The 14,644-nt window shown below is 43.5% G+C and overlaps 1 protein-coding gene across 1 annotated transcript in view; it reads right to left on the bottom strand.

Moving 5' to 3' along the window:
* LOC127617925 (ADP-ribosyl cyclase/cyclic ADP-ribose hydrolase 1-like) overlaps window positions 1-14,644 on the bottom strand; it is a 35,306-nt gene that overhangs the window by 14,029 nt on the left and 6,633 nt on the right. Inside the window, exons 2-5 of the mRNA XM_052090099.1 lie at window positions 13,280-13,409; window positions 13,061-13,196; window positions 3,526-3,605; window positions 926-999 (exon numbers count right to left, since the gene is read on the bottom strand). Coding sequence (XP_051946059.1) covers window positions 926-999; window positions 3,526-3,605; window positions 13,061-13,196; window positions 13,280-13,409 — 420 coding nt within the window. The remainder of the gene's footprint in view (window positions 1-925; window positions 1,000-3,525; window positions 3,606-13,060; window positions 13,197-13,279; window positions 13,410-14,644) is intronic.

The following is a 14,644-nucleotide window of genomic DNA, read 5'->3' on the forward strand; positions in this document are numbered from 1 at the left end:
CGGCTCCGAAGAGATAATCAGAATGAGCGGTACAGCATAACAGATTGATATTCAAGTGCCAATAAGCACTTTTTGGCTTAATAGAACCCACTGTCACAGCACACATGTAAAAAGGAGGTCAGGCTCATTTCTGTAAAAGCTAGCAGATAGGAGCTTGCTCTTGTTGTATAGATAATGTGCAACAAGAGAAAGATACCAACACGTTTTATCTTGTTGTTGATGTTAGCCTACATTGCATCCAGGTTGCTGCCACTCGTCTCCATAAATGAATTACATTTACATTTATGCATTTGGCAGACGCTTTTATCCAAAGCGACTTACAGTGCACTTATTACAGGGACAATCCCCCCGGAGCAACCTGGAGTTAAGTGCCTTACTCAAGGACACAATGGTGGTGACTGTGGGGCTCGAACCAGTGACCTTCTGATTAACAGATATGTGCTTTAGCCCACTACACCACCACTCCATTTGAAAACAATTAGCTTAGCTAAAATTATTGGTTAATAACAGTGAGTTAAATAATGAAATTGGCATCATCACTGTATCTGACAGGATCGCTAACATTGTAAGGTAACTTACTTACCTCAGGCTTGCTTTCCGACGTGCTGTTCGTTTGGCAGTGTGTCCAGTTGTCAGACTCGCGGTGTAGCAGACTTTGAAAAAAACCCCGCCCTACTCTGACTCGGATTAGCTGTCAGGTTTCAGCATTAGGAGCAATGATTGGTTAGGCAGAGCCTAAAGTTGCAAAGTTTATGGTAACTATGCAGATATAGCAGGTAAATGCTGGCCACTACACCCCCGAATATTTTCTCATCGGATCTGCAAAAATCACGTCTGTGAGTTTTCATGCCTGAAAATGACTGAAGACCATAGGAGGTTTAAAGAACATACCCAACTGTAACACTCAAAATAATGTATTGAATACCTGTCTGGGTTGAAAGGAGAATTTATGGATCCATTAAGCATGACAGACACATTTCCACAGGCAGTAGCAGCAAACTGAAAAAGATTCAAATCAAAACAAATCATACACAGCTGTTGGACAATATAACTACAGACAAAACTGCTTGTGTTTTCATGGACAATTCTTTGTTTCTACACTATTTTTATGTTTTGTTCCTATTCAACCCAAACACTAATTCTGAGTTTTTCTGAAACATTTATCAGCACTGTGAAAAAACAAGGATAAGAGGACTACTAAATATGATATAATGTATACAATAAAAAAAAATGCTAGTTTGCTAAAAAAGGTGTGCTGGGTTGTTATGCTGGGAAATTTGAAAGATAGTTGGGTCATTATGGTTATCCCCAGCACTGGCTTAATTTAACCCAGCTTCTGGTTAAGCACTTCATCCAGTCAAAATAGGGATTTGTGTCAGGTGTATTGTGCGTGTGTATGCGTGTGTGTGTATTTGAAAAATTGTGGGTTTACACTCATTCAAATATATATATTTTTTTATGTGTGCAAATTTTTTTTAGCTTTGAGGTTTAGATCTATTTTTTTGTTGATGTTGTTTGTTTATATTTGCAGTCACCATTAAGGCCAAAACATAATTCAAGCAAGTACGCAAACACAAACACGAGCGTTTGGCCAACACATGACCAACGTGTGGTCCCGTTGTATATACATATGTAAAATGAGACTAATATTTTGCAATTAGTCACTGTTAAGTGTGGTCTGCTTTTTTAAAATGTGGGTGTTAAAAATTGCAAGCAGGAGCCAAAATATGCAGCAGGGTTTAAGAGGTTAAACCGCCATGGTAAAACTTGAAGTAAAACAATTGTGCCAGGGGGAGGAGAATTTCTGTGCATGCAGGTGTTTTGGCAAAAAAGACTTAGCACGGAGTATCATCGCTGCTCGCCTTCACACTTAGAGAATTGAGGGAATTGCAATGTGATTAAGATGGCCTTCTCAACAGGGATGTATATTATATTTATATTAACTTTATACAGTATGTATATAATCAAAATCATCATCATAACATTAACTGCTGTCTTTGTCAGCAACAAACATCTCGGTTACTGTTGTAACCTTTGTTTCCTGATGGAGTTTGTATCGATGTAGTGACACTAGGAAGCGCTTCTTTGAAGCACCAAACACCTCTGATCTTTGAGAAAGATGCCACTCACCCGGACATATGGGTATAAAAGGAGCTGGAATGCAACCACTCATTCAGGTTTTGTGCTGAGGAGCCGGTCCCGGCCATTTCAGCGGGTAGTTCAGTGTTGTGGCAGGAGGGACACAACGTCTCATTCCCTCCATCAGTGAACGAAGGTTACAACAGTAACCGAGACGTTTCCCTTCTGTCACTAACTCGACGTTGTGTCGATGTAGTGACACCAGGGGTCCCTATACAAAATGCCACAACAAACTGAACTGTGTTACGTGGACTGGCGATGCGAGACGAGCAGCCCTCTGAGTGCCTTGTGGCCAGTGCACTATGCCACATGCCATCAAGTAACCTCCCCCAATGCTCTTACAGGCATCAAAGAGCTTAGAGACCAGGTCTGGGCGGTAAAAGGTGCCCACCACGATCGTGTGAGCTCATCATGCACTTCCGGGAAGAAAGGTACGGGGCATGGGCGTGAATGAGCACTGGGGGCTCCAGAAATAATCATTGAACTGAGAAGGTTCAGGGGGAGCGGATGTTTTCGGATGTGAGCGGATGAGTGATTCCACTCCAGCCCGACGCTCGCAGTCACCCGGCCAAGCATGACAGTCAGGTGCGCATGGGGTCATAGTAGACCAGCCTGCTCTCCGATGCTGTGATCGAAAGCCGCAAATGAGATTGTGAACTCGCCCTGAAAAAGAGAGAGAACTCGCAGGGGCAAAAACGTGTGCTGGGGAATGGGAGGTCCACGGGGGGTTTCCCAGCAGAGCAGCTCCCTTTGAAATCCCCAAATCGCTCCCAGTGCTAACTGACGCGGCCTCAAACGGGAGCTTTTGGGGTGGCTTTCCCTGACGATGAACTGAAGAACCCAAGTGCAGTTTAATAATCAATGTGAAAACCAAAAACCCTGACTATAAACATGAATAATACATAACAGAAACTTGAAACTTAAACATGAACATGAACTTGGTAGGCTAGGCTTAAACTTGAAATTAACTTGAAATGTGCTACACAAACAAACATCAATACTAGACAAAGGACAATGGTAAAAATGAGGGCTTAAATACATGACATGGGGAAACATAAACCAATGATCAAACAGAACACTAAACAAGATAACAAGACTAATAACCTCAAACCAATGACAGACTAGAACTGATAAGACAATAAACCAATGAAAACAAGACACATGAACATGGAGGGAAACATAAAATCACATGACAAGGGAAACAGGAACTAGAATTCCAAAATAAAAGACATGAAAACAAAACATGAACAAAAACACATCTAGACATAACACTTTCTTTGTTTACAGGAGGTAAAGTTATCCACAATTAAATAATGCTGTGACTATTTTCCAGTGAGAAAAATTATAGAATTTTTTTAAAATAGGTGCAAGAAGACATCTACTTACGTTAGCAGAGGCCCTGATCCAAAAAGAGCGCATCGGATTAATACACTCCATCCAACCAGGACAACCTGTGGTGAATGTTTCTGATGGCAGAGAAGGTCAGATTATGATCCGAGTAAATGGCATATCATGTATTGTCTAGGTTGCACAAATATTCAAAAGGTATCAGTTCACCCAAAAATGAAAATTATCTCATCATTTACTCACCCTCATCCCAGATGTGTTTGACTTTCTTGCTTCTGCAGAACACGAATTAAGATTTTAAGAAGAATATCTCAGCTCAGTTAGACTGCACAATGCAAGTGAATGGTGATCAGAATTCAGAAGGTCCAAAATGGATGTAAAGGCACCATAAAATATAATCTATAAAACTCCAGTGATTAAATCCATGTCTTCAGAAGTGATATGATAGGTGTGGGAGAGAAATTGATAAATATTTAAAAGGGACCTCTTATGCAAAATTCATGTTTACATGGTGTTTGTACATAAATGTGAGTCGGCAGTGTGTGTACACAACCACTCTACAATGTTAAAAGTCCACCCACTCTTTCTTATATTTCTATTAATCAAATATAACACACAAACAGTGTGTCAAAATGAATGGTTTTCATTTCTGCTTTAACCCTCTGGGGTCTGAGGGTGTTTTGGGCCCTGGAGAAGTTTTGACATGCCTTGACATTTGTGCTTTTTCAGTTGCTTAAAAACATATTAATGGCTAAACTCTAATTACACTGTATTCAGCACAAACTAGGCTACAATAATATGTGAGCAACATGCATGTACAGTTTTGTATTTTTGAGAAATAATGTTTATCTGTGGTTTTTGAAAAAACTAAAATTTTGAAACTGAAATAAGGTCATATATCACATACTAAACATTTGTCCACAAGACTTTTGAGAACTCTTGTAGCCTAGAGTTTTTGATACAAAATTATGTGAGAACCATCCTGATCACTCATTCATAAAAACAATATAGTAATTGAACTTTTGTAAGACACGTTTAGTGTTAGAAAGGTAATATGCGAGGTGGCGTGAACTATCACGAATATTTATGTGATTCACACATGAGAGACAAAGACCCCTCGTCTGGACCCATCAATGAGGAATGTGACAAAGAGAATGAATGTGAGGAGACTTAATGATCAAAATCAAGTTTTAAGTTAAGTAATCTGACTATATATTTTCTTTACATGAAGACTTTACTTAATTTTAGACCTACACTACCGTTAAAAGAAGTCTCTTCTGCTCACCAAGACTGGATTTATTTGATCCAAAATACAGTAGAAACATTGTGTGAACTCTTTTTACAATTTAAAAGAACAGTTTTCTATTTAAATATATGGTAAAATGCAATTTGTGATCAAAGCTGAATTTTCAGCATCATTAGTGTAGTCTTCAGTGTCACATGATCCTTCAGAAATCATTATAATATGATGATTTTCTAATAAGGGCATATTTAAAGTGCGTTTTACTCATTTAACCTGAACACATATTTGCAAGCACAAGCTTTGTTGTTGATAATGAGGCAGCATAAACACTAGATAAAATATAATCTAAACATTCATATTATTTTGATATCATATTACATATCATATTTATATTATACAGCATACAATGTAAATAACAACATTTAAATGTAACTAAAACTTGCCTATTAGGACATATTTCAAATGTCAATACTTTGAATCCTGTCTGGAAACAGTCCCACTAGTAAAATATGTACATTTATATAAAATAGCATGTCAGCTAATGAAAAAAAAATGACTTACTCATCTGAAATTGTATCCTTGGCTGGATCAAGTCTCTCTTCAAAATACAAATGTTCATCTGAGTCCCGCTCTTCTTCTGAGGAATATGTGAACTCTTCCTTACATCCAGGAGTTTACAAACGCAGAAAAGTTTAGTTGTGTTGTGTTTACATCAAATCTCACAGTCGGGGGCGTGTACATTTGCACGCTATGTATTTGTTTCATACAGATTACATTGCAGGAGAATATTTGTTTTAAATTTGAATTGTTTTATTTAAAAGTAGACATTTTAAGCTTTCTTTAGACATATGTTTCATGTTTGTGTGATAAGTATTCGCAGAGTTTCAGTTCATTTTTGTGACGTGTTTCTGAAATATGCTCGTGAACACAGAGACTGCTGATAGCTCACCCTTTTTATTTTCTTTATTTTACAAAAGCACAAGATTTTGTTGTTATTGTGAGTGTACACAAATAAAAGTAGACCCTTTATAGTCTCTAATGATGTCTTACACTTGTCTGTATACTCGAGTATTTTAACCTGTTTCTGCTGTAATGACGAAAATATCTAGCAGGACGCACCGGCGCGTCCGTCGACCCCAGAGGGTTAAAGTGACATCACAACTGATGACTGACTCCACCTGATTATCATAGATCCTCCCCTGAGTGATCTACACACAGTCCGCCATTGTTTCCTGCACTGGAACAGATACAGTGAGAATAATGATGTCTCAGCTTCATAAGCGTCAGAAGTGTTCTGTTGTTGGCTGTAAAAGTGAACATAAGAGTCTTCATGTAGTCCCGGCATTAGATCCACTGAAGACGCAGTGGACAAATTTAGTTTTTGAAGGAAATTCGAACATACAAAAATGTGTGTATGTTTGTGCAAATCATTTTACACCGGACTGCTTTGTGAATGAGTGTCAATATAAAGCAAAAATGTGATTCTCAAGCATGGATCAATACCAACTGTTTGTGTTCCAGCTTTATATCCTGAAGATGTAAGTATTGCACTTTATATTGTGTGAATGTTTGCAAATCGCCTTTCCGAATGTGCTTGTTAGCTGATTCTACGGCTAATGCAGCTAAAGTTACCAATGTGTTTGATTGTATTCATGGAGACCAGAGCTATGTCGGGGCGGGGAGCAGCAGCTCATTTGCATTTAAAGAGACAAACACAATAACAGCCTGTTTTTGATTCCACCCAAAAATGTACAACGTGATATAATAAATGATCCATGGGGTATTTTGAGCTGAAACTTCACAGACACATTCTGATTACACCTGAGACTTATATTACATCTAGTAAAAAGGGGCATAATAAGTCTCCTTTAAGTCAATATAATTTTTTTATTTTACTGTAAATCTACACTGTCACTTTCACATCCAGCCACCTACTTGTCGGGCTGGTCAAAGGTGGATACTTATAGAACAAAGGACTAAAAATTGATCTGTTTCTCACACATATCATATCACTTCTGAAGACATGGACTTAACCACTGGAGTCTTATGGATTAGTTTTTTTACAATTATGTGCTTTTTTAGGTTTAAAGTGCTGATCACATTCATCTGCTTTGTATGGACTTACAAAGTTGAGATATTCTTCTAGAAATCTTTGTTTGTGCTCTGCTGAAGAAAGAAAATCATGCCCATCTAGGATGGCATGAGGGTGAGTAAATAATGAGAGAATTTTCATTTTTGGGTGACCTATCCCTTTAAATATTCCTTGATGTTTACAAATAAAAGAGATCAATATATTTTGAAAACTAATATTGGATATAATACTAATATTGACTTTTGAAAACTATAGTTGGATTGCAAATTTATAGGTCATGAAAACATCAGTTGATCTACTTACTTTCCCAAAACATCAGATCAAAAACTAAATTGACATACACTATATCAGGCTTTCAAGGTGTCTGGTATGGCAATTCTGTGCAATCGTCCACCAATGGCTGCATCCTATTCGTCCTCATAACAGACAGTGTTTCTGAATGCAAACTAGGTCTATCCCTTTTTCTCTGTGTTGGTCCTCTTTCTTTGACTGGTGGTTATTTTTTATTCAATCACTTTCTGAGTCTTCTGTGAATGCAATCCCTAGGTGTGAATCTATTTAGCCATTTCTATTACACTGTTATGTTAAATGGATTAGGGCTAGTAGAATTCAGAGTCTTCACCCACTGGCAATGGCAGTTCTAGATCATTTTGACAGGTGGGCAACTGCATCATACTGTATGATAAATGTATCCAGTGCATGTACAAAACAGGTGCAAGCGATCCACCCGGCCAGTCCGTCAGCGTGTTACCGAGTTCTACCGGCTCGGACCTGAGAAAACACAGGACGATACTGACTCAACCCTGAGATAAAAAAATCTCGCAAGGGTATTAGGTGTTGCTGCCGCTGCTCTACATATGTCTGCGAGGGAGGTGCCCCTGGCAGGTGCCCAAGAGGACGCAACACTCCTTGTTGAGCGTGCTTGGACCTGCAAAAAAAGGGCATGGCCTGGGTGTGATAGGCCAATGAAATGGCATCCACGACCCAGTGTGAAAGCCTCTGTTTGGAGACAGCGTTCCCTTTCCGCTGTCCGCCAAAGCAGACAAAGAGCTGCTCAGAACGTCTAGAGCTCTGTGTGCGGTCCAAGTAGGTACGCAAAGTACTCCCCCTCCCGGGTAGATTCACTACCTGGTCTCGCACGTAGCCCAAGGTTCCTTAGGATCACGTGTGTGTCTGCCGGACCGAACTCCAGACAAGTGTCGCTAACAGAGAACGCTTGGGCGATCAGCAGGGCAGTCTTTTAGAGAGAGGGCCCTGAGTCTAACTGATTCTAGTGGCTCAAAGGGCTTGTCCAGGAGTGAATTAACCTCCGGGCACCTCTTAGGAACCTGATGATTAAGTCGTGCTTGCCCAAAGATTTGCCATCTACTGCGTCGTGTTGGACCGCGATGGGAGTGACATACACCCCTCCAGCCTCTCTTGCAGAAATAAGAGCATTGACCTAACTGCGCACCTCTTCGGCCCGGAAAGAACACCAATTTGCGAACAAGCACCACTTCAGGGTGTAAAGATGCCTGGTAGAAGGGGCTCTGGCTTGGTTGATCGTGTCTACGATGGTAGGTGGTAGACCAGCTAGATTTTCCACGTCCCGTCCAGGGCCAGACGTGGAGGTTACAACGGTCTGGGTGCGGATGACAGAGCGTGCCCTGTTCCTGAGAAAGAAGGTCTGAAGGAAAGAAGGGAGGGGCTGTTGCGAGGAGTACGGAGTTCTGAGAACCAGGCCCGGGTGGGCAAATAGGGAGCCACTAGTCCTCCCTGACCTTGCACAGCACCTACATTTACATTTACATTTATGCATTTGGCAGATGCTTATATCCAAAGCGACTTACAGTGCACTTATTACAGGGACAATCCCCCTGGAGCAACCTGGAATAAGTGTCTTGCTCAAGGACACAATGGTGGTGGCTGTGGGGCTCGAACAAGCGACCTTCTGATTACCAGTTATGTGCTTTAGTCCACTACGCCACCACCACTGTGCCAGCACCTGTGCAAGAAGGCTCACTGGGGGAAAATGCGTACTTGCACAGCCCCGCAGGCCAGCTGTGTGCCAGGCATACCAGGCCTCTGTTCGGGCATACCAGAGTGGGCAGTAGGAGGTCTCTCGGGGAGGCAAACAGGTCTACCTGGGCAGGCGGGGGTGATGATCACACGGTGCGTGCCGCGGCGCCATGCTTGTCTCGTGACTCAAATCTGGGGCCAGTGCTGAAGCGGTCTCATATGTATCAACCCCAGCGCGCTACCGCCGCGGAGGATGTCATATGCCCCAGGAGCTTGGAAAGGTTTTAAAGGGACCGCCGTACCCGGCCTGAAGGCGGCGAGGCATTATAGCACTGACTCGTTGGCTAGGCGGGCTGACATTGAGACTGAGTCTAACTCCATGCCGAGAAAAGAGATGCTCTAAACCAGGGTGAGCTTGCTCTTTTCCCAGTTGACCTGAAGCCCCAAACGGCTGAGGTGTCTGAGCACCTGGTCTCTGTGAGCGCATATTGAAGACGTAAGGGGACAGAGACATGCTGAAGGGGAGGACTTTGTACTGATATGCCTGGCCATCGAACGTGAGCCGTGGGAAGGGTCGGTGTCACGGCAGAATTGAGACGTGGAAGTACGCGTCCTTCAGGTCTACCGTTGAGAACCAATCTAGATGCCGAACGCAAGTCTAAATGTGTTCTTGTGTGAGCATTTTGAACGGGAGTTTGTGCAAAGCCCAGTTGAAAAACTCATAAGTTCAAGATCGGTCGTAAGCCACCGCACTTCCTTGGGTATGATGAAGTAAGGGCTGTAGGGACCCTTCTTCATTTTGGTTGGAGGGACAGGCTCTATCGCGTCTTTGAGTAAGAGACGATTTCCACACGCAGGAATTTGGCATATTTGCCGTGTACTGCAGTGAAGCAGACACCCACGAAGGGGCGGAGGACTGGCAAACTGAATTGCGTAACCGAGTCGGATGGTCCTGGCCAGCCAGCGTGATGGATTTAGAAGAGAAAGACTCCAAGCTCCGTGCTAGGGGCACTAAGGGGATGATTACTTTTGACGTACCTAGCAGGGCGGAGCGGGTAGTACGGCGTCGGGAGGCGAGGACACGTCCCGAGGCTCTAGTGCTGAGAAAGGACTCGAAGCACTTACCTTGCTCCGCACAACCGGCAGGGGGCGGTTGAGTGACTGAGGAGGAGGTCCTGTAGCAGTGTCCTCTGGACTTGTCAGAACCGGCCAGCCGGGGAACAGTCGTGGGGCTGAGGGTGTGCCTGGACTGTTGAGGTGTGGTGGCAGAGTGCCGTGAGAACGGCATTTGTGGGCCAGGTGACCCAGAAAGAGGAAATTGCTCTGTTAGTGAAAAACATGCAAAAAATACCTTTAACTGAAGGTTCTCTTCTCTTGCCCTCTACCGGGGGATGGAGTGGTCTGTTTACCAACTCCGGAGCACACGTCTCAATCTCTGGGTCGTCTGTCTCTGGAACGCTTGGGAGCCTTTCGGGTCCTCGAAGGGGTCCGTGAGATGGGGGGCATGCACTTGAGCTGGGCCCACTCTTGGTTGAGGCGGAGCAGCACATTTTTAATTTTTTTTTAAGCCGCAGGAGGACGCCCTCGGCGAGCAGATGGGGCATGGCCCCTGGTGGCAGGTTTGCAGCAGGGCAGGATGTGGGAAATGGCCTCCATCTGCTTCTTCACCGCCGAGGACTGCTGGGCGGAGTCGTCAACGGTGCCGCCGAATGGACGGAGCTGGGAGACGGGGGCGTTCGAGAAGGCGCTCGTATTTCGACCAGGTCCAGTCCATAGATTGCGTTTCTGGACCACAGGGGTGGCCATCGCCCGTTCAAGTGCCGGCGCTTCTGACCTTCTTGGCCCGGGGGGCACGATCGGTCATTGAGCGTGTTTCCTGCAGTACATCAAGAACAGGACTACCCAAGTGCAAGTTTGAAGTGCCTTGGCCTGGTGTTGGTTGCAGGAGGGGCCGTGGCATGCAAGGCGGAAGCAGTCTGGGACCGCTCCACCGTCGAGTGTAGTGAGAGCGGAGGAGTGAGGAAGCCGGTTGCAGGCAGTAAAAGGTGCCCTTTTACGGCTTACTCAACTCGTCATGCACGTCCAGGAAGAAAGGAACAGGGGGGGGCACAGCTGTGAGCGGCGCACATGCACGCAGAACCAATCAAGTAGCCGTGAGGGGGGGGCGGGATTTTCCGGTCCAGCATCGCGCTTGCGGTACCCGGGAAAGCATAGCGGACCTCTGTGCACCAGGCTCAGACTGGGCGCGCAGACCCGAAGGTGGTCGCCCAGACGAGTCATCAGCATCAGACGCCGCTGTAACGCTCTCCGATGCAGCAGTGATGTCGTCGTCCAATTCCAGAAGCTCAAGGGACCGGCAGGCCGGCCGCGAAGTGGACTTCACTCATCCCGAGCTCGGACGGAAGCAAGCAAGCGTGCCTGGGAGGCGGGTGTTTCGAGGGGATTTACCTGGCGAACGCAGCCCGTCATTAACCCCAAATAACGTCCATCGCCTGCGGCGCCTGCCTCAATCCCGTAGGAAGGAGGCGAGATGCGGGGGTGCGGCTGAAGTGGCTGTCGCTCATGACAAAAGAAAGCTGCGACCGCAATGCTTCCACGGCTATGTTCTCGCACTGAGAACATAAACCACGGGAGAGAAATCACTCATCCCGAGCTCGGACGGAAGCCAGCAAGCGTGCCGGGGAGGCGGGTGGTTCGAGGGGATTTACCCGGCGAACAGAGCCCGTCATTGTCCCCAAATCGCCTTCATTGCCCGCGGAGCCTGCCCCAATCCCGTAGGAAGGAGGTGAGGCACGGGGGGTGGCTGAAGTGGCTTTCTCTCATGACAAAAGAAAGCTGTGACCGCAATGCTGTCATGGCTATGTTCTCGCACTGAGAACATAGACCATTCATAAAACGCTGCCTGCGTGTAATCACAGCCCAGGCACTCAAGGCAGCTTTTATGACCGTCAGAGGTGGGGAGAAATCAACCGCATCCAGAAACTGAGGAAACACGTCTTTAAAAAGACACGTCCTGAAAAGGACGTTCAACGGCAGCTGTGTATTTGCTCTTTTAGAGAAAATAACTCTTTTAACTGCGCTGTCGAAGCGCCCAGGGGCAAACTGCACTGCCGTGCAGAGAAGGAGAAAGCCGCTGTAATGCGCCGTAGATCCAACAGCAGGCAGCGTCAGAGGAACAGGAACAGGTGTGACTCGCAGCTGACTGCATACACGACCATCGGCTCCGAAGAAAATTTTTGAATGAACTATATATAATAGTATTTCCTCGCCTTTATACCCATATGTCTGGGGACGGGGTATGCAAATATTATCTGCAAACTTCTCATTGGCCTTTTTTCATAGATCAGAGGCATATTCGGCGCTCAAGAGAGACCCCTAGTGTTGCTTCTGCGACAGACGGGGAACTAACATTTCTAGGCCTATCAATTACATCAGCTGCATTGTACGGTGCAAAACATAAAAAAATTATGGTGAATATTTGGCAAAAAAAAATACAATCTGTATACTATTTGTTGTTTCAGAAGTTAAAACCAGACAAGCATCCACATACAATTATTTACTCTACTTTAAAACAATGAATGCTTGCCAAATAAGATTGATCATTAAGAAGTTGGGCTCAGGTCTATTCAATAGGGCAGAAAAAGTCAACTGAATTTAACTTAACTTACACCTTTTTCTTATTTTTATTAAAACAAAAACCACCACATAGAAGGCATATTAAGTAGAACTGAAGCAAGAACTGTCAGGTCCAAAGATGTGAAAGTAATGCTGAAATTTCCACCTTTATCTTCAGAAGTTAGTAGTAGGTTAAAGATATCATTAGCTCAGTTAGATTAAACAATATATAACTATACAATTAAGAATCCTGCTGAAGTTTTTTCCAAGTCTCCTGGTCTTCTCTAAAATATTCCAGCACTATACTCTTTCTTTCAGGACTCAAAACGTCTTTTTATTAAAACTAAACTGCATCAATGATTCATTATGAATCTGGATCTCCAACTTTCTACATGTCCATCCACATTTACATGTCAATAACACCTGCTGGGTGTTTAGAAACTTGGTCCATCCAGTAATAAGAAGGAAGGGTCAGTGAGAGGGTAGAATATGGCTACCTTTACTTACATAAGTGTACTTAAGGGGAAATAATAATAATAATAAAGAATGCATGATCAAGCGCATTATGCATCATTAGTGGTCATGTCACATAACCTACTAAATTTAATAGATGTTGTGAGTCTTACCTTTGCTTCCATTCTTGCTGCACCAGGTAAGTCCATTGAACATGAAGCCCAACAACGTGTCCTCCAAAGTCATCAAGCAGTTTCTATTCTTTGTCAAAGCATGGGCCATTTCATTTGTTTTGCTCCAGAATAGATTCTGTACACAAATATAACAAATATGTCATGTGTTGCTATATACAGGTGCATGTTCAGGTGTGACTGCGACTATGTGCCACTCACTTCATTGCAGGGTACTTTTTGTTGAACAGCCTTTATCAAAGGATCATAAGCTTCAGGAGCGACATCACATGGGTCCTTTCCTACATACGCTTGTTCGAACACACTCCATATTCTCTCACAGTCATTGACACTGAAAAAAAGCACAAGCGCCTGTTATTTACATATGAGATAATAAATTTGTTTTCACCTTTTTGACAAGATAGAAATGCAAGTTCTAGTGTGTGTGTGGTGTATGTGGCTATATGCTATTTGTGAGAACTGACCTCACCAGTAAAAGGTCATTCCATGATATTGTTGCTTCTTTTTGTGTCCCTCCTTCAAATATGTGTAAAAATGACTTTTTCAATGAATCGGTCATGACAACTTTTATGATTAACACACCAGCAAATTCACAGTGACAAAATGTTATTTTTAAAAGTCATTATACACTGGACTAAAAAAAGTGGTAAAAAAGCACAGCGCAGCTGCCTTTTCTGTCGTAGTGGAAGCGTTTTGAGCTGTCAAGGCAGTGCTCGCTTCACGGATTCAGTGGAGGCCATTGCCATAGTTTCAATAATCAATAACTCTATAGCACCAAGTCACACAAACACAGCAGCAAAAGATTAAGCGATGACAGACCCAAGCACCATGGGTCCATTTCCAACCGGTGGCTTTCGGAAAACAATGCAAGGTGGACACGTGTATTTGTCATTTTACATTATTCTTGTAACGGACTCAGACCAGAGGTTAGGTTGGGTTAGAATCCATTTTGCAGAAGAGTTTAATGAACACATCCAAATCAGCAATCACAAACGTAGTACGTAATACAGGCAGAGGTTGGCAACAGGTAATCAATCCAATACAGCAAACATAATCACAGAACGTAAATCCAATGAACAGGCAAAAGATCATAACAAGAAGCAGAACAAGATAACAACAGGTAAACGCTTGGTAAGGCAGATAAAATGTCAATACTTCACCGTGTTTGAGTGAGTGTGCATGGCTTATATACATGACAGACAGGAAATGACAAGGCAGGAACTGATGTGGCAGGAAACAGGAAGTGACAGAGTTCAGTATTCAGGTGAGGGCTTCCTCTGGTGGACGGGAGACCGCTCAGATGTTACAATTCTAAACAATTTTGAAGTAATTTAGGTAACTACAAGAGGACTATTTTAAAGACAGTTGTAAGAGACACACTTCCTGCTGCCAGGTGGTGGCGCTTTGACAGTGACCCAAAATAGTAAAATCCATATGAATAGCCCTAAGACTAAACATACAATTACATTTTTATCTAAATCAGACATTGCACACAGAAGATATAAGATACTTCCTGTTTCCCATTTTTCACCACTAATTTAATGGCTCACCTTTGCAACACCATTT

The sequence above is a fragment of the Xyrauchen texanus genome, chromosome 24 (assembly GCF_025860055.1).
Source record: "Xyrauchen texanus isolate HMW12.3.18 chromosome 24, RBS_HiC_50CHRs, whole genome shotgun sequence".
NCBI classification, from domain to species: Eukaryota; Metazoa; Chordata; class Actinopteri; order Cypriniformes; family Catostomidae; genus Xyrauchen; species Xyrauchen texanus.